This window comes from Elgaria multicarinata, chromosome 1 (genome assembly GCF_023053635.1).
Source record: "Elgaria multicarinata webbii isolate HBS135686 ecotype San Diego chromosome 1, rElgMul1.1.pri, whole genome shotgun sequence".
NCBI classification, from domain to species: Eukaryota; Metazoa; Chordata; class Lepidosauria; order Squamata; family Anguidae; genus Elgaria; species Elgaria multicarinata.
This window is the reverse complement of record NC_086171.1, coordinates 34,483,662-34,508,424: the sequence shown is the minus strand read 5'-3', so window position 1 is coordinate 34,508,424 and position 24,763 is coordinate 34,483,662. Positions and strand designations below refer to the sequence as shown.

Below are 24,763 nucleotides of genomic sequence, written 5' to 3'. Positions count from 1 at the left end.
CGGGGCAAGGGGTTCAATCACGCCCGCCTTGCTGGGAGTACAATTCCAAGGGAATGTGCTTACGCTCCCCATGTAAGTACAAACATGACTGTCTTGCATGTGGGGGCGCACACCCCTCATCTAGTTGCCACAAAGTTAAATCAAACAATAACCCCTTCAAGGAAGGACAAGGGGGGCGGCGGCAGGGCAGGCAACAGCAACAGCCTCCTCCTAAAGGGCCCCAGCCCAGTTAAATTAGGCCTCCTCTCATCCCTCGTTTCCACTTATCCCAGCAAACAAGACGCTGAATTGTTGTTATCAGGCTTCACCTATGGTTTCCGCATTCCCTTTATGGGGATCAGGACTGCGACATTTGCCAATAATCATAATTCAGTAAACAGTATGGAAGCCCTAGTAAAAGATAAAATACATAGTGAATAACTCGCTAGTAGGGTCTCAGGTCCTCACAAGGTGCCCCCTTTATCGAACTTAAAAGAGTTTCGCCTTTAGGCATAGTACCTAAGAAGAACAGCTCATGAGAAAACAGAACGCCCCACTACAACAATAACATTCCTGGGAATCGAACTGGATTCCAACAGCCAATGCTGCAGAATGCCATTGGATAAACTGCACACCCTACGCCATATATTGCACCGAACTTCACAGGCAAATAAGGTTACCTTACGACAGTTGCAGGAATTGGTCGGCCACCTTAACTTCGCTTGCAGAGTTGTCGCACCTGGCAGAGCGTTCACCCGCCGATGGTGCAATGCCATGAGAGGCCTTAAACGCCCCTCCCACAGGGTCCGAGTGACGGACGCGATGCGTGAGGATCTGCATATGTGGCTAACATTTTTATCCGAATTCAATGGTGTTTCATTTTGGAGACAGGATCTGCTGATAGAAGCAGAAATGCAGATTCACTCCGACGCATCCGGCTCCTTAGGCTTCGGCGTTATTTGAGGGGACAGATGGTGCGCGGAGAAATGGCCGACTGAATGGCAGCACGCAGACATTTCTGCTGATTTAACATTCTAGAATTCTTCGGTCGTCCATTTCTGGTGTGACAACCAAGCAACTGTCCAGGTCATTAATACACTAACATCACGTAACCATCACGTAACCCCCGTGTCATGAACCTGGTTCGCACATTTACCCTGCATTGCCTGCGTAATAACATTTTATTCCGTGCCCGGCACATACCCGGCTTAGATAACTCCATAGCGGACGCTTTATCGCGTCAGCAGGTGCAGCGCTTCCGAGACCTGGCACCTTGGGCGCGACAGCAGCCGGAACCCATGCCCCCATCCCTATGGGCCATTGGCAACGGGAAGTTGAGCGCGCTGTATGGCAATCGGTAGCACCAAGTACTAGAACATCATACCAGCGCGCAGATAAGGAATTTTATGCTTTCAGAGTAGCTAGGCACTTGGCTCTAGCATGGCCCATCCCTGTTGATCACATCCTCCAGTTCTGTGTCTTTTCCCACTCGAAGGGCCTTTCTGCACGAACCATGTCGGGGAAGTTAGCCGGCTTGGCATTCTTGGCCAAGATGCAGGGTGTGCCTGACAACACCAACAACTTTCGATTCCGACAGACCTTGAAAGGGCGGTCTAAGGCTTCACCTCAGCCGCTAGATAATCGCCTTCCAATCACTCCAGATATATTGGCCAGGTTAAAAAGCCAATGGCTCTCCTTATGTCATTCGCCTTATGAGGCAGCATTATTTCACGCAGTAGCTGTAACAGCGTTCTTCGGGGCCTTCCGTATATCGGAGATACTTGCGTGTTCTAAGAATGACCGGTCATGCAAAGCTCTGCAATATCGTGACCTAGCTCTATTTGACCATGGCATCACTTTGCGGCTGAGGAGGTTTAAGACCGACCAGGAGGGGAAAGGTGCTGAAATTTCTCTTAACCGCGCTCAAATTACTGACATCTGCCCGGTAAGCGCATTACACACTTTCAGGAACTTGCGGGGCAATCGTGAGGGCTACCTTTTCTGCCACAGCGATTCAGCACCACTAACCAAATATCAATTTTGGTCCATAACCAAAACAGCACTGCAAACGTTGGGACTACATGACGCATTATACGGCACACACTCCTTCCAGATTGGGGCAGCATCCACGGTGGCCAGCTTACAGCTCCCCCAGCAAACCATTCAAAGCATAAGCCGATGGAAATCAGCAGCCTTCCGGTCGTATGTCAGGAAAATGTCATAATGCCGTCATTTAACTCAATACCTAACTACCCTGTTTATTCTAGATCGCGGAAAGAGGTGTGCGCCTGTCGCGTTGTCAGAAAATGTCATAATGCGGTCATATAATTCAAATACCTAACTACCCTGTCTATTTTAGATCGCGGAAGGAGGTGTGCGCCTGTTCGCGTTGTCATATGCGGCCACAGCATGGTCTTTTGGGCCGGCAGAAGGGCAGCGACCTCTTCATTTGGAACCCAGCTGGGCTCCAGCCAATTGGCCAACATCCAATGGCTGGGAAGACGCGGGATGCGGTGGGAACGGCTCCTTCCCACGTTATTTCAAGCTGCGGCCTCGCCACCTCAGGTCCTCATCATTCCCTTGGAGGAAACGACCTGGGGTTACTCAAGGGCAAGGCGTTAATATTACAAGCAATTGCCGACTTCAAGATTATTCGGCAACGGTGGCCTGGCGTGGTAATAATCTGGTCCTGCATACTGCCCAGGTTTGCGTGGCGATCTGGAGAGATCAAGCCAATGGAGCGGGCGCGCCGCCATGTCAATGGCGAAATCTTCAGCGATCTAATTAAACATGGGGATGTGATTACACTGGCCTGGAGGGAGCTATATCGACAGGATGGCGTACACCTGTCCGACGTTGGTAATGACTTATTTCTGTATGATCTTCAAAGGGGACTTCAGGGCGTTCTAGGTCGATGGGGGGGGGGAGCGACTAAGCAAGTGGCTTGCCGCCCCCTGTGGCAGGTAGAGAAGGCATCCAGAGGGAATATAATGGCGAGATTCCAAGGCACTGTTCCAGTGATTGGTGACTCCCGAGGGCTCCCGGTGTTGAGCCCTGTGGCCAGGCCGGGGGATAAGGACCACCTTTGAGGCCGACCTCGCTCACCCACCTTGAGCCCGGGGGGGCAGGGGTTGGGGGTGACAAGGGAAGGTCTCCCTACCCCTGGTTGGGGATGGACAGCAGGGTGGCGAAACTGAGCGCCACCGGCTGTACCAGGAATGCTCGCCCTTTCACTTAGGAAGGCCTGCAAGCAGGCCTGGCTGGATGCCTTAGGAGAACCCCCTTTGCAGATCTTGAATAAAAGTGGCCCAGTTTAATTCCAGCACTTGTGTCGTCTCTCATTTCTTGCGTCCGTCCCACAAGGAACCTTCGCCAACCTACCCTGTTCCAGAAACAAGAGTTTCTGCTCATTTGGGGGCTTGCCCCTGAAGCGCTAAATCTCCATTGTGCAAGCAGTGGGAATCAGCAGAGCTGGCCACTTGCAGAATGGAAGCAGCAGTGGGCCCCATTCATGGATGTGCAGCGTCTGAAACTGACCTGTGAACACATAAAGAAAAATACATATACAATATTCACTAAACTTACACAACAATCATATGAAAACTAAGTATACTTTAAAGACAAAGAAGAAAATCTGACCAATGCATACAGAACAGTACAAAAAAAAATAAGGGAAATATAATATTGCTTTATCTTCAGATGCATATGTAAACATAACATATCCAATAGACTGATGCCATAAGTCACCATTTGCCTGCATGTTAGTGTATGGCTTTTTATATGCTGTCAGTTAAAATAGTATTTAATCTTCTCTCTATCTTAAACAGCCACTTCCTTTTAGATAATTCTACATGTTCCTTCCAATGCCTAGAATATTTTCATTTATTCTGATCTCAAGCAATAAATATACCAATTAATGCTGACATTTCAGTCCATCATGTTTTATAAAATTTAGGAAACACACCAGTAGGTCATATCTTAATTGCATGTTTATAAACCTCCATTAATTATACTTCCTGGTTTGGATGTACAAAAGGTTTCTTATTTGTAGATACTGGTGGAAAGGATCTTACTCTTGTTCTGCGTTTTTTGCATTTTCTACATACCATTATTATATGAGCCAATTTTATTTTTTCCATAACACCAAATCTCCTAAATGCTGTTCGAGATTAAAATTGTCTTTAATCACTGAATGCTAATGAAAAATAACTAGAGCCATCTTTATTATGAACTTATGCCAGATTTCAATAAAGGACTTCTGATAGAATTACTTTTCCCCACAACATTGTTGCCTTTTATTCTTTGCTATCAAAATTAAAGAATGAAATAGAATCTTACTATACATCTGTTGTGCAGGAATATAAGAATTATCTCCATTGATAATTTCCCTCCCTTCCTTCTCCCTTCACAGCATAACATTCTCAGGTGTTCCAGATAGATGCCTCCTTATATGATACCCAAGTTGGTAAAGCAGAAATTCTGAGATATGGGCAAATTCACACATCACGCTAAGCCACCCTGAGAATAAGCCATCATGGATTGCTTGTTCACTTGCTAACCCAACTGATGATTGGGCACTCCGAGGTTTTCCACATTCAGTTTTCCTACTGGTTCCCGGCATGTATCTCAGGTGCCTTGTGGGTAAACTCCTTGTTTTCTCAATCTCTACATCAGATGCCAGCTACTGAGGGAAAATCCTGCCACCCCTCTCTGATTGCCAGATGGATTTTTTTTTAACCATTATTAACATAGCATTTGAGAACTTTGTGGGGAGGGTTCTTGCACAAGTATGCAAGACTGCTGGTCTGCTATTTAGCCTGGAATACAGATATCCACCATGTCAATGCTCTTGTCAATTTTATACCCCACTTCAGCACTTGTCTTGCTAGTGAACACCTTTTTTTTTTTTAAAGGCTGCTTCATGTACTATCAATTTCACCTGCCCAAAAAACTCCTTCTCCTTCAGCTGCTTTTGGCTCCTCTCATGCTTGTTGCTTACCTCCACTGGTCTTCATTGTTAGCTGTCAGATATACATATGGGGTAAAGAGCAGTGCAGGTGATCAGGAAAGAAATGCAAATTTCATGATTACCCATGGTGGGCTGTCGTGTTATGCAAATCAGGTTGTTGGCAGGTGAAGTGAAATGTGATCATTGGCATGTTGGCCTTCTGCTATTGTAACTTGTGTCTTGAGTAACATCTTGCATCAATACACTCAAGCTTTCTTAGTTCTTCCATTCTGGTTATTCATGTATTTTACTGGGGAACATCATTTTTCAAGCTTATAACAACATTAGTCGGTTTTCTGTTAGTGACTAGAACTGTAGCGCATGAACTCAACCTATAAATGAAAAATTCAGGATAAAAACATCCTGAGAAATCTCATTTGGCGAATCCTCCAGACATTAAGATAAACATAAAACAATACACCTCTGTTTAACCAATTCTGAATCAGTGGATTTCAGGAAACTGATAAAATGAAAGAAAATTAAGACTGCATGACTGCTACCACAAGCTACTGGACAAATGTAAATGAGATTAGAGAGGTCAAAAATAGTCTTTATGACAAAAGTATCAACACTCAAAAACAATAGTTATTGTTACACACACAGAGGCTGGTGGTCCAACAGATATGTATGAGACAACGAGTAAAGCTCTCCCATCATATGTTTTACATTAGTCTAAAAAGGATTGGAGTGGGGGTGTTACTCCTTTTTTCTTTCTTTTATAAAATTACTATATGTATACATTTAAAACAAGCCAAGCCATTATTAAGAAAACCTTTCAATAATCACATTATTGGGACTGTAAGTAAAGTGTGTCACACGTTTAAAAGTATTAATACAGTACACATAATTATGTAGCTGCTAATAAATTAAATACTTTCTTTCTTACAACATAATCCTTTCAGAAGCCAATGCCCAATGCTGCAACCACAGAAGTCTAATAGTACTAAAACTATTCTTTAAATATCGTTGTTGACTAGAGAAACTGGTCCAACTAATTTTCCAATGGTGGTGGTGGGGATAAATAAAATATGTGCAGCGGAGAAAGTCTTCTATCAAGTCTTTCAGACCTAGTCACCATTTTGCACCCCTTTCTAACTCTTCTGATAGAGGTTTACTTATTGGCTAGAGTTTTCATTTTATTTATTTAAAACAGTTTTATCCCACATTTCTATCATAAGCTATCTACGACGGCTACCAAAACATTAAAAAAAATGTTCTTAAATAAATCCTAAAATTAATAAAGACAATAAAAACTCAACAGCAAAACAATAAATGTCCAGCAATCAAATTAAATGTACATATAGGAGCAGATATGATGCCATATTCTTCAACATCTTTCAGAATAGAAAGGTCTTTACCATCCAAAGGGAGGATCATATTCTATAGCCTGGAAATTCCCTAACCTGAGTTCAATCACAATAAAGGCTCTTTCGGAGGATATAGGAATGTGCAGTAAAGCCTCTGATGACAATATGACCTGGGTCACACAATACATGGCAGTTCGCTATGGGTTATTTAAGCCATAGTGAGCCACAACCTAAGTATATGCAACCCCGAATTGGGGGTTGTTGTTGGCAACCTGGCTATCAGTGGTTTTGTGAGAATTGTTTAACATTTGCTTAACCCCCAATGGCCAGTTTCGGACAAGGCAACCTCTCAGTTGAGAGTTGCATATTCAAAATGGCGGCCAGCACATGCTGTGGCTCATCAAGATCTAAGTAATTCACAATAGGCTCCCATGCTGTGTGAACAGTACTAAAATGGAATCCGATTGAAGATACTATCCTTCAAATATTTGGCCACTGAATACCTTACAGGTCAGTATTGGTACTTTAAATTAAGCCCAGAAATAAGCTGGAAAGCATCCAATGTGGTAAAATATTGGGGGTTGTTGTTGGCAACCTGGCTATCAGTGGTTTTGTGAGAATTGTTTAACATTTGCTTAACCCCCAATGGCCAGTTTCGGACAAGGCAACCTCTCAGTTGAGAGTTGCATATTCAAAATGGCGGCCAGCACATGCTGTGGCTCATCAAGATCTAAGTAATTCACAATAGGCTCCCATGCTGTGTGAACAGTACTAAAATGGAATCCGATTGAAGATACTATCCTTCAAATATTTGGCCACTGAATACCTTACAGGTCAGTATTGGTACTTTAAATTACGCCCAGAAATAAGCTGGAAAGCATCCAATGTGGTAAAATATTGGAATAATATAATGCAGTGCCCCCCCCCAAACGCACCCTGTGGACCAACTGAAGTTTTCAAAGACTCTTCAAAAGGTAACTCTATATAACACATGTTACAGTAATCCAATCTAGACATCACCAATTTAACTGTGGCTAAATTGAAACTTTCCAGAAAAGAAAAGCCTTTTTAGGACCATCTTAAATTAGAAAAAGCCACTGCTGGCTGCCATCGCCACCTGAACACCCAGAGGAAGGACTGGATCCAGGAGCACCCACAAACTACAAACCTGATTCTTAAGCGGAAGCGCAATACTAGCCAATACTAGATCAGGTCTTCCACACCAACTAACAATACATTTGTCTTGATTAGATTAAGTTTTAGTTTGTTCCAATCTTTCACGGACCTGAGACACTGATTGGGGACCGTCTCTAATACACCTCTCCAGCATTTACTAATTTCACAGTTAAACATTTTTAACCCCATAGGGTAAAGCATCATTGTGTACTAATTATATAATAACCGCCCATGATGTTAACATCAGAGCATTTCTTTCATCACTTTCCAAATGGATTTCAAATGACCTATGCAACCCTTTTGCCCATTTCTTTGTGAAAACAGGAACCTGTTGTGAATTTCCTTGTAATAAATTATATTTTTGACAAATCCTCGTTCCCTTTCATCGTTTCCCACACACACACTCTAAAATACTGTACAATGCCTGAAATTACCAGACCTGGCAAATGAGTAACGATACTTCTAATTGGAAAATACTGAAAGGTGATCCATTATAATTTATCTTTACTAACCTCATCTAAGGAGAAATTTAATTAAATGTACCATCAGGTAGCCATGGCAATTAAAGCATAATTTAATTTGGATAATTCCATATTCCAGCCATAGGAAGTTGAGGGTAGAAAGGTTTTATGCATATGTCTTTTAGACTAAAAAGCCCACTTTTACAGAATCCTATGTCCTTTAAGTTAAATGCTCCATCTCCAGAGACATCATCCCATAAGATTTTTCTTCAGTCTCCTCAACTAGTAAGTATATTAATAGAACCTACATTACTGCTCCTTTATGCTATCTAGCTATCCATGTATTATTTTTTTATAAAACTATTCTTGTTTTGAGACATGGCTCTGCCAGTTTGCACCAGGGAGCAACGAGGTCATTGAGGAAACTCCTCAAATTAGCTTAGTCAGTAGCAGTTGGGAGACTTCTCCAGAAGGGAGACAGGTTGAAGCCTGGAGTTTATTTATTGAGATGACTGCTAATTTGTTTGCGACCCAAAGCTCCAGGGGAGTACACCACCAACTGCACAAGGATCAACCCCCAGTATCAGCAGAGAAGAGGACTTGTAGAGTGGCTAAGTGCTTGCTCCGTACAAATATACCGGTTGTCCTTCAGAAAGACTGTACCTTTTTATGGGCAAGGTAAGCGCTGTAGAAACTGTAACTATAAAAGCTTTCATAGTAATTTATGTTATAAGTGAATAGACCACAAGTAATTTATGTTTAAAAGCTTATGATAAAGTATTTAATGACTCTCTAATGTTTTGGAAGTAAATATGATTTAGCTGTTATCAGAGGCAAACAATGAGACATGTGAAGTCACAAGTGAAGATGCCACTGTGAATTGAACTATCTCCATGCTCCATTTCTCTGGTTAGAAAAAGAAATCATGGTGTGACCCATGTAGCTAGAATGTTGCTACCATATATAAGTAGCAGCAGCAAGTCTATAAAGGGGGATTTAGGTCCTCCTGCTCCTCATCCCTATCCAAGAAGTAGCACAATTTAATCATTGTTACAGAGAATGAGACATGAAGTGCTTACTTGAGTGATTTACTTGTTGAAACACAAATGATTTTTCAAATTGCCACATGCATCAAAGTACAATAAACTGGTTAGCAAAGTGTGCCAAGTATTGAGAGACTTACCATTTATGCAGATTTCAAAAGATTTGCAGAGGTCATCTTCAAATAGGCATCCTAGAATGCAATAAAAATATAACATCAGGATTGTTTATAATTGCTGAAATGGAAGCACAGTCTAACATTTCAGGCTATAAAATTTCAAATTCAAGACAGACATTTGTTTGGCTGATGCTAGAATACTAAAGTGAGCAATAAAAAAGCCAAGAACATAAAAACAATAAAGTCAATTTGAATGAAAAAAAAATACAGAAGGTAATATCTGTCACTGAGCGCTCAATCTCCAAAAGGCTGTTCCTTTGACTAAGCCCTCATACAACACTTCCAGCTGCGCTGGGATACAAATCTAGTGTGGCTATCTAATTTTCTCAAGGAAATTAGATCCACATGGACTAACAATTAATTAATTAATTTAATTAAAAAGTTTTAAGTGCTTCCTTCTTTAAAAGTAGAATCCTCCCAAGGTGGCTTCCAAAAATGAACACAAACAAGAGATTTAGAAAGTTAGGTGCATCCCAGTAGTCTCAATTCTAGTAGACAACCCACACACAAATTTATTCTGACAATTTTCCATTGTGGTTCATAGCTTAGGGTGACCATATGAAAAGGAGGACAGGGCTCCTGTATCTTTAACAGTAGTATTGAAAAGGAAATTTCAGCAGGTGTCATTTGTATATATGGGGAACCTAGTGAACTTTCCTCTTCATCACAACAGTTAAAGCTGCAGGTGCCCTGCCCTCTTTTAAATCTGGTCACTCTAGTATAGCTCCTGCACCTTTAAATGTTGTGATGAAGAGGGAATTTTACCAGGTTCCCCATATATACAAATGACACCTGCTGAAATTCCCTTTTCTATGCAACTGTTAAAGATACAGGAGCCCTGTCCTCCCTTTCATATAGTCACTCTATCATAGCTGAAAGTGAAGCATGCCTTATTACCTAATTTTCTCAGCTATCATGGTGAGGCAGAGTATCACATATTTGCTACTCAGATGGTTTAAGATGGGAATGATAACAGTAATAACAATGATATAATTGATTACTTTTTGTGTTGAAGGTATATGTCTTATTTTCAGCTAAATGCCTTAATCATCTCCAACTTGGACTGCTGTAATCTTCTTCTCTCTGGCCTTCCTCTTTCTCATCCCACCCCTTCTATCCAGAACTGTCAAAATTATTCACTTCTCCCATTGTTCAGACAATGAGATGACCCCCTGGGCCAAAAGTCAGAAGAAGGGCTGAATGCCAGTGAAAAGATCTGCAGTTTCTCATTACATTCCTACCTGTGACCTTTATTTCTCCAACTCTACCATCTTCAACTGACCAAATGTTCCCAGCTCCCTTGCTGACCCTATGAGTAAAACTCTCTCCCTGGACATGTACTAGTGCCTTATCTCTCCCTTCTTTCAAATCCTTCCTCAACCTTTGACCATTCCTCTTGTTCTGTAGTGCCTCTTTAATAGGCAAGCCCAGAAGTCCTCAGTGTTACCAGCATTGCGCACGTCTGTTCCGCACATTCAATTTTATTAGCTTTTTCTGCATATGAATCCCAAGATGTTGGTTGACTCACACCAAATTCTTCAATGTAGCCATTTTTTCCTTTTTCCCACAGTAGCAACTTGGAGAAGAGAAAACAAATGATGTTTCCCAACATCAAATAATCCCATCCTTGTCACCACAATTTAGTATATGAGAAACAGCAACACACAAAAAAAATATCATCTAACTCAACAGCTATTTATTATAACTTACAGAAACACAAAGTAACCTTCTTTGAATTGTAAGAAGAGCATAAACAACTTAACTGAACAGCTGCCCTTGGTAACTGGTACAATCATATAGCCCCAGCCCAGGATTGTGCGGACTGCTCCTAGTGACTTACGTCCGATAGTGCCTGCCATTTTATTGTCCAGTCACCAAATTTAAAGAAATGGCTTTGGAGCAAATATGTAATTAAGATAAAACATCCTAATTTTGCCTAGTCTCTTTTGTATTAACTCTTATGTACTCAATAAGCAGAGGAAAAACTGGTTATATAATGCTACACTTTCTGTGTTTCAACAAAAGTTGGCAATTGCATGCTAATTAGAATTAGGAATCTGATGCAATTAACCAGAGGATCTGTGTCTTGAATAGCAAATGAATAAATTTGTGCATGGCAAACTCTGTGAAAAGCAAATGAAAAAGACCTTCAAATCTCCTTGAAAACTATACGATATTTTAATGGAGTTTTATATTAACTGAAGTTGAATGTTATACATGCTTCACCCAGGAGCCAAAATACTTATTTAAATACTAATTTATTTTGTTATTATTTGTTATAACATTAAGAAACACTATATTTCATTTTAAATATCATCTATGTAGTAATGTTAATGACAGTAATAAATCATTACTGAAGAGCAAAACAGTATCATATGCTGCAGATTCTTTACTCATTTCATGCATTACAAAAATGGTGTTCCAGCTTCTGACAATCCTTCCCAGTTCACTTCGTACTAAACAAATTAAAAGTGAATGCAATCATTGCCTTACAATATGTGGCTTTTTTCAAATATCAAGATTTTATTTTAAAACTATTTTATTTTTATTTCAGCCACTTTGGGATAATCAGTTCTGAAGGAAGTTGCCCAATTATTAAAGAACCCTCATCACATGAGGTTTTAATTGACTACTGAATAGAATCTGCATACATTTGCATATGAAAAATACAAAAAAACAGAGGAGGCATTCTTTATTTTTATTTTTAGATAATGCAGCAAATTTCTGGTGAGTCTTTGAATGTCATCAGTCGAGTGTTTTAGGATATGCTCACTGATTTTCGCAGATCCTTCTCGCGACCTGCCTCCCACTGATTTCCCACTCCTTCTGCCATTTTTTCGTAGTAAAACAGTAAAAAAAAATGCGACTTTTCTGAGTTATAATGAAATTGGATCACCATTTCCTGCTGTGTGCAGAGAAATTCTGCTATAAAATGGCCACTAGAGGGCGCTGTCCCACTACACTGAATGGGTCACATGGTTGCAGTTTGTTTCCCCTTTCTCTCCTGTGTGATTCTTCTCCTTGCTATAGCAGAGCGCAGCAGGAAGCAAGAGCAATGGTAAGGAAACATGATTTCTCCCCGTCTGATGATACTCTTTCTCTTCTGCATGAGAGAAGGAATGCATCAGAAAATGGCACCTGCCATTTCCTGGTTTTTTTGCACAATTGTATTAATAATTATTAACTTTTTAAAAAAGAGAATGAGTTACACCTCTTCAAATGATTTTAGTCAATTAATCCAATTGATTAATTTATCTACTAAATACTCAATGCCTAATTATAAAGATCCCGGTATTTAGGGGACAGACCATAGCTGACCAGGACAACACATGCTTTGCATGCAAAAGGTCTCTGGCATTTCCATGTGCAGCTAGGAAAGACTCTTGCCTAAACCTCAGACAGCTGATACCAGTTAGTGTTAGTGTAGAGGTCGATGGGGGCATCCTTGGCCCACAGGCTGATCCACAGCTGAAGTTCATCCACCTTGTGGCATCACCTTTTTCTGTTACTTTTTCCCAATAACATGGGGACAATGCTCCAATGGCCAGCCAGGCAAGCAGTGGCTGTGGCAGGTGGCTGTTTGGCTTTGTCATTCATTGTTTAATGTTCTTATTTGATTGGTGTGCAGCTGCAGTCATCAGGGCTATGGAGAGGAAAAACTAGGGGGGGGGAATGGAATGTGTGCCTCTCTGAGCATGCAGCAGCAGGACTTGGCACAGCAGCAGTGGAGCAAAGAAGCAGAAAGGGGCATCCCTGTCATTTCAGATTTTGTGCAGGCAGGACTGAGCTGGATGGACCAATAGTCTGGACAGAATTAGGCAGCTTCATAAACATATTCCTGGTGTTTCAGTCCTTTCTTCAATATCATTGGCTTTTAGGCATGGAAGATGTGCTCCTCAACGTCACACAACAACTCATCTGTTTCCCTCATTCCTAATTCCCCAGTGCAGAAGGAAACAAGGTGGCACTCAGTGCTCTGCCTCTTCAAGTATTTCAGGCTGCCAGAACGAGAATATGCTAACTGCTGTCAGAACTGATTCAGTGCTCATGTTCAAAAGAAGCACTTAGTGTATATGTAGCTATAGCTGGAATTTACATGTCGTGACAACATATACAAAGTTTAGATGACTAAGCCATTCAGGGGTTCCATACAAAAAGACCTCGAATATTAAAAGAGGAGAGGGGAGAAATGGGAAATAAATATATTTCTAGCTCTCAAAAGGGCTTTAGTGAAACCCTGTTGGTTCTTCTGAACTTCTCAGCAGCTTTCGATTAGGGCTGTGATCCGCTTCTCTTCGGTTGTTAGAAGCGATAGCGAGTCTGGGGCTTCGCCTCCATTATAGATGGAGGAGAATAAAGTCGGGGGGATAGCAAAGCATAGTGAAGAGAAGCGACCACAAGCGAATCGATCCACTTTTTGCGGAGCGCTCCACCCGCCATTTTGGACATTTTTCCCCATAGGATTGCATTGCAGAAAAGATTAGCGTATAACTTTTTTGTTTTGAAACCCACATCTCTGAAACTTACTGTGCTTAGAGAATGGTGGTTGGGGGTCATTTGTGGAGATGTTCAGACTTTTTTCTCCTGCAGTTTGTTCGCTATTAATTTGTTTAGAATGGCTAAAAGCAGGAGGGGTAAGGTTTTTTTGAAGGAATGAGAGGCAGATTCAACTCCCAATCGTGATCACCTGATGAAGCATCCTCCAATCCCAATGTTGGAGGGGGGAATAAGCAAAATGGGATACTTAGTAACTTGGGATACTGGGTAACTTTTCTTTCTTTGTCTGAACGGACTTTTTCCAGTGTTTTTTGAAACAGTAGCCCCACCAAACACAACCTTAAATCATATACTAAGTAAATAAATAACAGATAGGAAACACAGCACCTAACCTTGGTGATCAACTGAATAGATGTGGTGCAAGGGGATGATGTCCATAGGGCATGTGGACTTGCCCAATGCAGACTCCTGCCCTGAGGCCATTAGCCTGTGGGGCTAATCTATCTTGCCGCCATGCTTTTTAACTGCCACATAAAAACATTGGGAGAAGTCATCAGGCAGTTTGCACTGAAACATTAACAATCTCAGATATGCAGATGACACCACTTTGACGGCTGAAAGCGAGGAGGAGCTGAGGAGCCTTATGACAAAGGTGAAAGAAGAAAGTGCAAAAGCTGGGTTGCAGTTAAACCTCAAAAAAACCAAGATTATGGCAACCAGCTTGATTGATAACAGGCAAATAGAGGGAGAAAACGTGGAGGCAGTGACAGACTTTGTATTTCTGGGCGCAAAGATTGCTGCAGACGCTGAATGCAGCCAGGAAATCAGAAGACGTTTACTTCTTGGGAGGAGAGCAATGACAAATCTTGATAAAATAGTTAAGAGCAGAGACACCACACTGACAAGAAAGGTCCGCATAGTTAAAGCAATGGTATTCCCCGTTGTAACCTATGGCTGTGAGAGCTGGACCATAAGGAAAGCTGAGCGAAGGAAGATAGATGCTTTTGAACTGTGGTGTTGGAGGAAAATTCTGAGAGTGCCTTGGACTGCAAGAAGATCAAACCAGTCCATACTCCAGGAAATAAAGCCAGACTGCTCACTTGAGGGAATGGTATTAAAGGCAAAACTGAAGTACTTTGGCCACATAATGAGAAGACAGGATACCCTGGAGAAGAGGCTGATGCTAGGGAAAGTGGAAGGCAAAAGGAAGAGGGCCCGACCAAGGGCAAGATGGATGGATGATATTCTGGAGGTGACAGACTTGACCTTGGGGGAGCTAGGGGTGGCAACGACCAACAGAAAGCTCTGGCGTGGGCTGGTCCATGAAGTCACGAAGAGTCGGAAACGACTGAACGAATAAACAACAAAAACTCTGCTCTACCTCTTGTTTCCATCTGCACATCCCAGGGAGGCTGTGGAACTCCTGAACCAGTGTCTGGAGGTGGTTTAGAGATGAATGAAGGTGAACAAGCTGAAACTTAATCCAGACAAGACAGAGGTACTGTGGGTTGGAAACCAACTACTTCAGATGGAGGTTTACAACTGGTCTTAGATGGGGTTGCCAAGTGCACCATCTGGGAGTCTTCCTGGACTCTGAGTTAACTGGGGAAGACCAGGTGGCTGCATTGTCTAGGAGTGCATTCTACTAGCTTAGGCTGGTATGCCAGCTGCAGCCCTATCTGGACAGGCTGAACCTTGCCTCAGTTATCCATACACTAGTCACGTCGAGACTGGACTACTGTAATGTGCTCTACATGGGACCACCTTTGAAGATGGTTCAGAAGACTCACCTGAGTATTATCCCTATACTGTGCTAGCTGCACTGGTTACCTAGGGTGACCATATGAAAAGGTGGACAGGGCTCCTGTATCTTTAACAGTTGCATAGAAAAGGGAATTTCAGCAAGTATTTGTCTATATGGAGAACCTGGTGAAATTCATCACCACAGTTAAAGCTGCAGGAGCTATACTAGAGTGACCAGATTTAAAAGGGCTCCTGCAGCTTTAACTGCTGTGATGAAGAGGGAATTTCACCAAGTTCTCCATATATACAAATGACATCTGCTGAAATTCCCTTTTCAATACAACTGTTACAGATACAGGAACCCTGTCCTCCTTTTCATATGGTCAACCTAGGTTACCAGCGTGCTTCCAAGCCCAATTCAAAGTGCTGGTTTTGGCCTTTAAAGTCTTAAATAGTTTGGGACCATGTTACTTCAAAGACCGCCTTCACCTATACCAGCCTGCCCACACTTTAAGATCAGAAAGAGAGACTCTTCTCATTAGTCCACCTGTGAGAGCAATTAGGTGGGTGATCACCTTTGAAGACTATCCAGAAACTTTGACCTAAGGTTTATCCCGGAATCATCCCAGGGTCATCCCTGCCTGCTCCCAGGATATCCTGTGTGTCATTTATATGAACAGGGATGATCCCGGGATAAACCTTAGGTCTAGCTAAGGCCTTCAATTGATTCAGAATACAGCAGTCTGGTGGTTCAATATTCAATAAGGCATTAAAATACTTCACCAACCCCTTCACGAAGGAACCTGTTACCCCAAGGGCCCTTGTGGGAATGATGATGATGATTTTTGTTTGTTACCCGCCTCTCCCTCTGGATCGAGGCGGGGTACAACACAAATGCAAAACACCATAAAATACATATAATTGATTAAAACATATAAACGAATACATTATTAAAACACAGCACATTATTAAAAGGCATCTTAAAATTCAACTGGGTAGGCCTGCCAGAAGAGACCAGTCTTTATGGCTTTCTTAAATTCCTGCAGTTTGTCCCCCTCTGGCCATTTTTAGGCAAGGAGGATTTTCAACTCCTATACAAGTGAATGGAAGAACAACTCAATTCCCTCGTACGGGGGGAGAAATAGCTTGGTGGATCCCTCAGCCTGGCCTGGCAGAAACAGTGACATCCACAGGTGCTGCACTGGAGATCCCCAGATCTAAGACAAGTCTTGGGGAATTCTCAAGAAAGTCAGATCATTGGTCTGGTTAGCCCAATACAAATGAATGGAAGAATAGTTCCATTCATTTGCAGGGACGAGTATAGCTTGGTGGACAGCTCAGACAGGCCTTGTGGATACAGTGGTGCCCACAGCTACCACAATCAAAACTCTAAGATTTAGAGAAAGTCTTGGGGAATTCTCAAAAGGGAGCTTAGGAACATAAGCTGTCTTATACTGAGACCCTTGGACCATTTAGCCTAGTATTGTTGAGACTGACTGGGAGTGATTCTCCAGGATTTCAGACAGGGGTTTCTCCAGCCTTATCTGGAGATGCCAGGAATTAAACTTGAGACCTTCTACATGCAGAGCAGGTGCTCTACCACTGAGCTATGGAGGGCAATGGATAAAAGGAGTCCTAAAATGTATTTCACTTTATATAAACAGACAAGAGGATATGTTTTTCTCCTCCTGCTCATCCTGACCCAACTCTTAGATAAAAGTGTGTTTGTATGGTTGCTGAGGAAGTAATCTGGGGCTGTTTTGTTTTGTTAGCTGCCATTATCCAGCAATGGAATGACAAAACTTAATCAAACCAGGAGTTTATTTGGTGGTGGTGAGGAATACTGTAAATACTGCTCACTTATTCAATCCTATGTATGTTTACTCAGATGCCCCATTATATTCAATGGGGCTTACTCCTAGAAATTGAACATTGGATTCCAGAAAAAGTTTCGTTTTGGGGAAGGTTTGCAATCTGATCTTCTGCAAGTTTTCTCAGAAATAACTCCTGAATTGTGAGTGTGATGCTGTAGTCTTAATAAACTGTCCATGCCATTCCACTCCACTGACTTGGCTATCCTTTCAGCCCAATCCTATGCACGTTTTGTCATATTGCTTTTTGCATACTCTAGCTTCAGTGGTGAGCAAAAGGGACTTGATACATGGTCAAAGGTACTTTCTCCATAACTTAGCTATAGTACTGAAAGCATACTCCTTAGCTGAATCCTGATGAAGTATTGGCACAAAGTTATGAGGAGGTGGAGACCACAAGAGCTTGTACATAACAAGGAGAAGGTAGAAGGGGCTTGCAAAAAAAAACATGTTTGGATGAAGAGTTGCTGGAGGATGGAAAAATAAGGAGGGATTATTGTGGGGGTAACAGAATGTATGTGTTCTGGTTGTTGTTTTCTTGAAACAGGTATGACCAGTGCTTAATCTTTTATAAAGGAAATGCTGAAGTTCTAATCTTAGCAGAATATATTCCATCACTATGAAATGTGTGGGGCTGGGGAGGTTGTAATTGCTTAGTGGTGAGGGAAGAACATTCTGCATGTGCTCTGAAGCTTTCTTTTATTTCATTGGTATTGTTGCTAATATCAATGAAATGTAAATAAAATATAATCATTTTAGATGTGCATACATTAGCACAAGCAAATTTTTATCATGGGCCTTGCCCTAATCTTTTAATGACCTAGCAACACCCCAGGGCTGTGTGTATATGTCTTGAGACACAGAGCATGTGTAGCCCTCCCGGCATTCCTGGAGGGAGGGGGGAGGATCTTGCAGTATTCTGCTCACAAGATCCTCCCCCTCAGTCCACACATGGCGCATGACGTCCCAGGAGGAAGCAGGACATTGCGCCTGTTATTTTGTTTTTTATTGAAGATGAGTGCATGAGCGCTCCATTGAAAAGGGAGGGCCATTGTGGGCCATTGCTGCAGAGCTGGGAGCTGCGCCTATCAGGGGTAGGGGGGGGGGAGTGGGAAAATTAATTTAATTTTAAAAAACACTTACCTTTTGGCACTTGAGCACTCCTGTTGCTTTTAAAAAAATGGCGGGTGCGATGCCTCTCCTCCTGAGGTCATTGTGTCTCATGTGTAAATGGAGGAGGGATCTCGCGTTAAACACAATGCAAGATCTTCCCTCCTCTGTCCTGGATTAAAAGGTAGGTCTAGCTAAGGCCTAGATATATGAATAGTGTGCTCAAGGCAACACTGCATTGCTTAGTTCAGGGGGGCGGGGAAACATATGACAAATTTTCATTTGAACAAATATTAAGATCACTCCTTACTTCTGTGCCTGACAAAACTCTTGTAGTGCACCAAGCAAAAGAGCACATTCAAAATGCAATATTCATGTACCTTGAAAGGCCTGCAGGAGATAGATTGCATCTTACTTTCAATCTATGCTGAGATACTGGGGTTGAATTACTCTTTAAGCTCAACAGCTTCATACAGGTGAAAATGATTTAACTGGGTTCAGGATGTATAATGCAATCAAGTAAGAAGAGTAGTAACCCCAGATGACCTGGAGTGAAGCAGAAAGCCCTTGCTTTGAGTGGCAAACAGGAGGAGGTTGCAGAGCACTATTCCAGGCTCTATCCAGGTTCCCAACGAATGTGCAAATCATTAACATCCAAGAATAACATGAATTAGTGAGAGCAGGACTTTGTTCTGTGCTTGAACCAGGAAGTGGGAAGAGTTAAACATTTGTTTTCCACCTGAGTTGTATATTTTGTTAGAGAAAAGCAATCAAATGTGTTTAACCTCCCCCACTCCACTTCCTATATTATTACAAAACAGTACAGTCTATAAATATATCTTGCAATACTAACAATAAGACTGGTTTTGGACTGAATATGGAGATGTTCTAGAATGCTATCTATCCAGGATGATGATGATGATGATGATGATGATGATGATGATGATGATGATGATGATTTGTATCCCGCCTTTTGCCCAATGCTGGGCCTCAAGGCGGCCTTACAAAGTTTAAAATATACAGGGGGGGGGGAAACAAAACCATAAACAATTAAAAAATACACAACAAAATTATGACATTAACATAGATGGAGGGCTGGATTATTCTCCAAAGGCCTGCTTGAACAAAAAAGTTTTAGCCTGCTTCCGAAAGCCCATCAAGAGAGTTCCAGAGCACCGGAGCAGACACCGAGAAGGCCCTCTCCCATGTTCCCACCAAGCGTGCCTGTGAAGAAGGTGGGACTGAAAGAAGGGCTTCTCCAGAAGATCTCAAAGCACGGGCAGGCTCATAAGGGAGAATATGTTCTTTCAAATAACCTGGACCCGAACCATATAGAGCTTTATAGGTCATAACCAGCACTTTGAATTGTGCCCAGAAACAGACTGGAAGCCAGTGGAGCTGTTTTAACAGGGGAGTTGTCTGCTCACTGTAACCAGCCCCGGTCAACAATCTGGCTGCAGCTCTTTGAACCAGCTGGAGTTTCCGAACACTCTCCAAAGGCAGCCCCACGTAGAGCGCGTTACAGTAATCCAATCGGGATGTAACGAAGGCATGTGTCACCGTGGCCAGGTCCGAATCTCTAGGAACGGGCGCAGCTGGCGCACTAGCTTTAACTGTGCAAATGAACTCCTGGCTACTGCCGAAACCTGGGCATCCAGGCTCAGGGCTGAATCCAGAAGTACACCCAAGCTGCGGACCTGCGTCTTCAGGGGGAGTGTAACCCCATCCAACACAAGCTGAATCCCTATTCCCTGATCTGCCTTTCGACTGACCAGGAGCACCTCTGTCTTATCTGGATTAAGCTTCAATTTGTTCGCCTTCATCCAATCAATTACTGCCAACAAACACCGGTTTAGCACAGAAACTGCTTCCTTGGAATTGGGTGGAAAGGAGTAGTAGAGTTGGGTGTCATCAGCGTACTGGTGGCACCGCACCCCACAACTCCGGATAACCTCTCCCAATGGTTTCATGTATATGTTAAATAGCATGGGGGACAAAACAGAGCCCTGAGGGACTCCACAGGCCAATGGCCAAGGAGTCGAACAGGAGTCCCCCAGTACCACCTTCTGGGTCCGTCCATCCAGGAAGGAATGGAGCCACTGTAAAACAGTGCCTCCAAGACCCATCCCAGCAAGGCGGCCCAGAAGGATACCATGGTTGATGGTATCGAACACCGCTGAGAGGTCCAGCAGAACCAGCAGGGACACACTCCCCCTGTCCAGTTCCCGGCGAAGATCATCCACCAAGGCGACCAAAGCTGTTTCTGTCCCATAACCAAGCCTGAAGCCAGATTGAAATGGATCTAGATAATCCGTCTCATCCCGGAATCCCTGGAGTTGGGAGGCCACCACACGCTCCAATACCTTGCCCAAAAATGAGATGTTGGAGACTGGCCGGTACTTATCCAATACAGTGGGGGCCAAGGAGGGCTTTTTCAGTGTGGGTCTTACCACTGCCTCCTTCAAACAGGCTGGGACCCTTCCTTGGCGAAGGGAAGCATTGACCACTCCACTTACCCACTCAGCCAGTCCACCAATTTAGTTTATCACCAATCTGAGGATATGCAATGAATTTGGATAATCTGAAACTACAGATAATCACTAGGATCATGCTCTTGAAAGAAATGTTTTGAGAAATTCCAGGTACAAAATCAATATATTTCTGGAGTGCATAGTATGACATTTTCTTGTCAGGGCAACTCCTTAAGCTACAACTCAAATTTCACATACACTACAAATATAGTGCAGCAATATACTATGATTGAGTCACTATGGCCTAATCTACACCAAGCAGGATATTTCACTATGAAAGTGGTATATAAAAGGCAGGAGCCACACCAAGCAGGATATAGCGGTATGGAAGCAGTCTATGGTATGTGTCAAATGGCCCCCAAGAGTTGTCAGTGCACCTCAATACCACTATAAAACAGTGGTGTGGCTCCTGCCTTTTATATACCACTTTCATACTGCTTTCATGGTGCAATATCCTGCTTGGTGTAGATTAGGCTTTGGTAACAGTGACTCAATCATAGTATATTGCTGCACACGCAAGTCAGTATCGTGAACCACCCAGAGAGCTTCAATTATTGGGCAGCATAGAATAATAATAATAATAATAATAATAATAATAATAATAATAGTTGCAATTTGGAATGATCCACTCTGTCTTTCCAGGAGTGTTTCCAATCAAAAGACATCGTGCAGCTATTCCATTTTTTCCTTGTTAAACGGTTTTTTGTGGTAAGAAAACAAATAGAAGAAGTGATGGGAAAACATGGGAGGTTTACAACAGGAAGACAAAGGGGTTCTTCACATGGAGGCCTTTATCCCGCGATTTACTGTACCATCTTCCGATTTTTTCCCCTGGGACTTAAATTAGCTCTTTACACAGCATTATTGCATAACTATATACCATTTACAGTGGTAGGTGGAGCCTGGTGGGATGGTATCAGATGTCCACATCTTCTGGCATAGCCTCTCTCGACATGGAATGGAACATCTCTATTTCAACTTCTTTGCCTCCCCTTTTCATTTCCACTACAATCCCTATCCCACTTTCTTCCAATAAAGGTAGCCACTGTGGATGAGACAATACGACTTCCTTGGAATAAGCTCCTTGAACTCAGTAAGACTTACTTCTGAATGAACAGGCACTAAGGCTGCCTGGCAGCCAAGCAGATTGAATTCATAAGAACATAAGAAGAACCATGCTGGATCAGAAAAAGAGTCCATCAAGTCCAGCACTCTGTTTACACAGTGGCCAAAGAGCTGTTGACCAGGGACCCACAAGCAGGACATGAGGGCAATACACCCTCCCACACATGTTCCTGAGCAACTGGTGTACATAGGCATACTGCCTCTGATACTGAAAGTAGTATATAGCCATCAAGACTAGTAGCCATTGATAACCTTCACCTCCAGGAATGTATCCAACCCCCTTTTAAAGCCATCCAAATTGATGGCCATCAGCACATCTTGTTAGTGAATTCCATACTTTAACTATGTGCTGTGTGAAGAAGTACTTCCTTCTATCTGGCCTGAATCTCCCATCAATCAGCTTCATGTGATGACCCTGGGTTCTTTTTTTCCAAGCTGAACAATCCCAGCTGTTGTAACCATGCCTCATAGGGGAGATGCTCCAGTTCCATGATAATTATAATTGCCCTTTTCTTCACTTTTTCCAGCTCTATAATGTCTTTTTAAGGTGTGGTGACCAAAACCATATACAGTATTCAAGTGTGGTCACACCATAGATTTGTATAAAGACAATATGATACTTTTTATTCTCAATTCCTTTTTTAATAATGTCTAACATGGAATATGACATCTTTATAGCAGCCACACACTGGGTTGACAATTTCACAGAGCTGTCCACCACAACCACAAGGTTTCTTTCTTGGTTGGTAACTGCCAGCTGAGATCCCATCAAGTTATACTTGAAGGTTTTTTGGGGGGGGGGGGGCGTTGGGGTTTTTTTTTTGTCCTTAATTACATTGAACCACATCTGCCATTTGGATGCCCACTCTCCCACCTTGGAGAGATCCTTTTGGAGCTCCTCACAATCCATTGGGAGATTTTACCATTTATTCCTACTCTCTGCTTTCTATTCTTTAACCAGTTACTGATCTGTAAGAGGATCCCTTCCCTTATTCCATGACTGCTAAGTTTGCTCAGGAGTCTTTGGAGAGGGACTTTATCAAAAATCTTTCGGAAGTCCAAGTAAACAATGTCTACCGCATCATCCCTATCTACATGTCTACTGACATTCTCAAAGAACTCTAAAAGATTAGTAAGACAAGACTTACCTTTGACGAGGCCAGGTTGATTCTTTTTCAGAAGAACTTGTCTTTCTATATGCTTACCAATTTTGTCTTTAATAATGCTTTCAACCAACTTACCTGGAACAGATGTTAAACTAACCAGCCTATGTCCTTTCCTGTCACCATCTGTTTGCCCAGAAGCCAGCCTCAATTGGATCAGCAAAGGCTACAGAGAAAGGTCCCTCCCCAACGCCACATGTACAAGGCAGTATTGTCCTTGTAAAAGGAAGTAGTAATATTTTTCTTGTTTGAGTATACATCGGGAAAGGGGATTGAATGGAAAGGGGTTACAGTTCTCTATTTTGTGTGTACATGAGGATTGAATAGAAAGGGTTAAAAGTTTCCAGGGCAGCACTTGCAGAGCAATCCCCCAATCCCATTGTGAAGAGCTGAACTGTAACTTTGGAAGTGTGCCCCCTGCGTCATTGTGAAGTGCTGAAACTTCAGAAGGCCACTTCCCCCCACCCACATTGCAAGTCAGTATTGTCCTTGTAAAAGCAAGCAGTAACACTTTTCTCATTTGTGTATACAGTGGGAGATGGGATTGAATGAAAATGGGATGCATGTGCTCATATTTTGCCTGTATCATGTAGAGACTGTTGCAACCACCCTCCCAGCTGCTTAATCACCCCTGAGACATGGAGCTGAATATGACTGAGATGATGAGGGATTCATTGCATGATCACAAAATTATACTGCAATTTCCCCATTACAAAATAACACAGGAAAAGGGGGGAAGGCATGAGTCAACAGCTACATGGCAAAGGCATCAGCTAAAGCTCACAAGAAAACCTGTGAACAAAGAATGATGATCACACACACACACAAATGCCTGTCTGAATGAGCCCAATGTTGTTTGGACCTCCCAGTAAAAGTTGGTGAATTGGCCTAGCAACTGCACAATAAAACCTCATCTAGAAGTACCCCAAGCTTTTAAAAAAAGGACATTAAAGAACATGACTAACATCGTGCCTGTTCCTTATACTTTGCTTGACACAGGCCACAGCTAGACCTAAGGTTTATCCTGGGTTCATCCAGGGTTCGCCCCTTCCTGAGCACTGGATCCCCTGTGTGTCACCTAGATGAACAGGTTTGACCCCTGGACGATCCAGGGATAAACCTTAGGTCTAGCTATGGCCACACTCTAAATACATTAAGACCAAAATATTAAAGGTGCTAAATAAAAAAAATCAGTAAGTTATGTCCATTATACACAATTGCTCAAAGTATCTTTAAAAACCTTTAATTCCTATATGTGTTGGTTATATTGACATGGAGACTCAGTTTCCAAGATGAAAGCTTTATTATGTTGTATTAGTCTAGAACTAAGCATTAATATTTGGACTTCCCTACTTATCCATGTAATTTTAATCCAGAAATAGATGTCAGTTACACATGACTTTACATATCCAATTACCTTCCTATGCCAAAGATAGAAAATTAATCTATAAATACGGATGTTTTCAGGCACCTATTTAACAACAACAACAATCCCATCACTTCAGAACTGCTAGAAATACTCTGATTTACATAAAAAATAAATCTGCATAACCAAGGGCCTTGCTAGACCTAC

General features: G+C 42.3%; 1 protein-coding gene across 1 annotated transcript in view; it reads right to left on the bottom strand.

The window, feature by feature from the left end:
- PTPRN2 (protein tyrosine phosphatase receptor type N2) overlaps nt 1-24,763 on the bottom strand; it is a 690,139-nt gene that overhangs the window by 638,458 nt on the left and 26,918 nt on the right. The window contains exon 2 of the mRNA XM_063147608.1: nt 9,115-9,165. Within this exon, the coding sequence (XP_063003678.1) occupies nt 9,115-9,165 (51 nt within the window). The remainder of the gene's footprint in view (nt 1-9,114; nt 9,166-24,763) is intronic.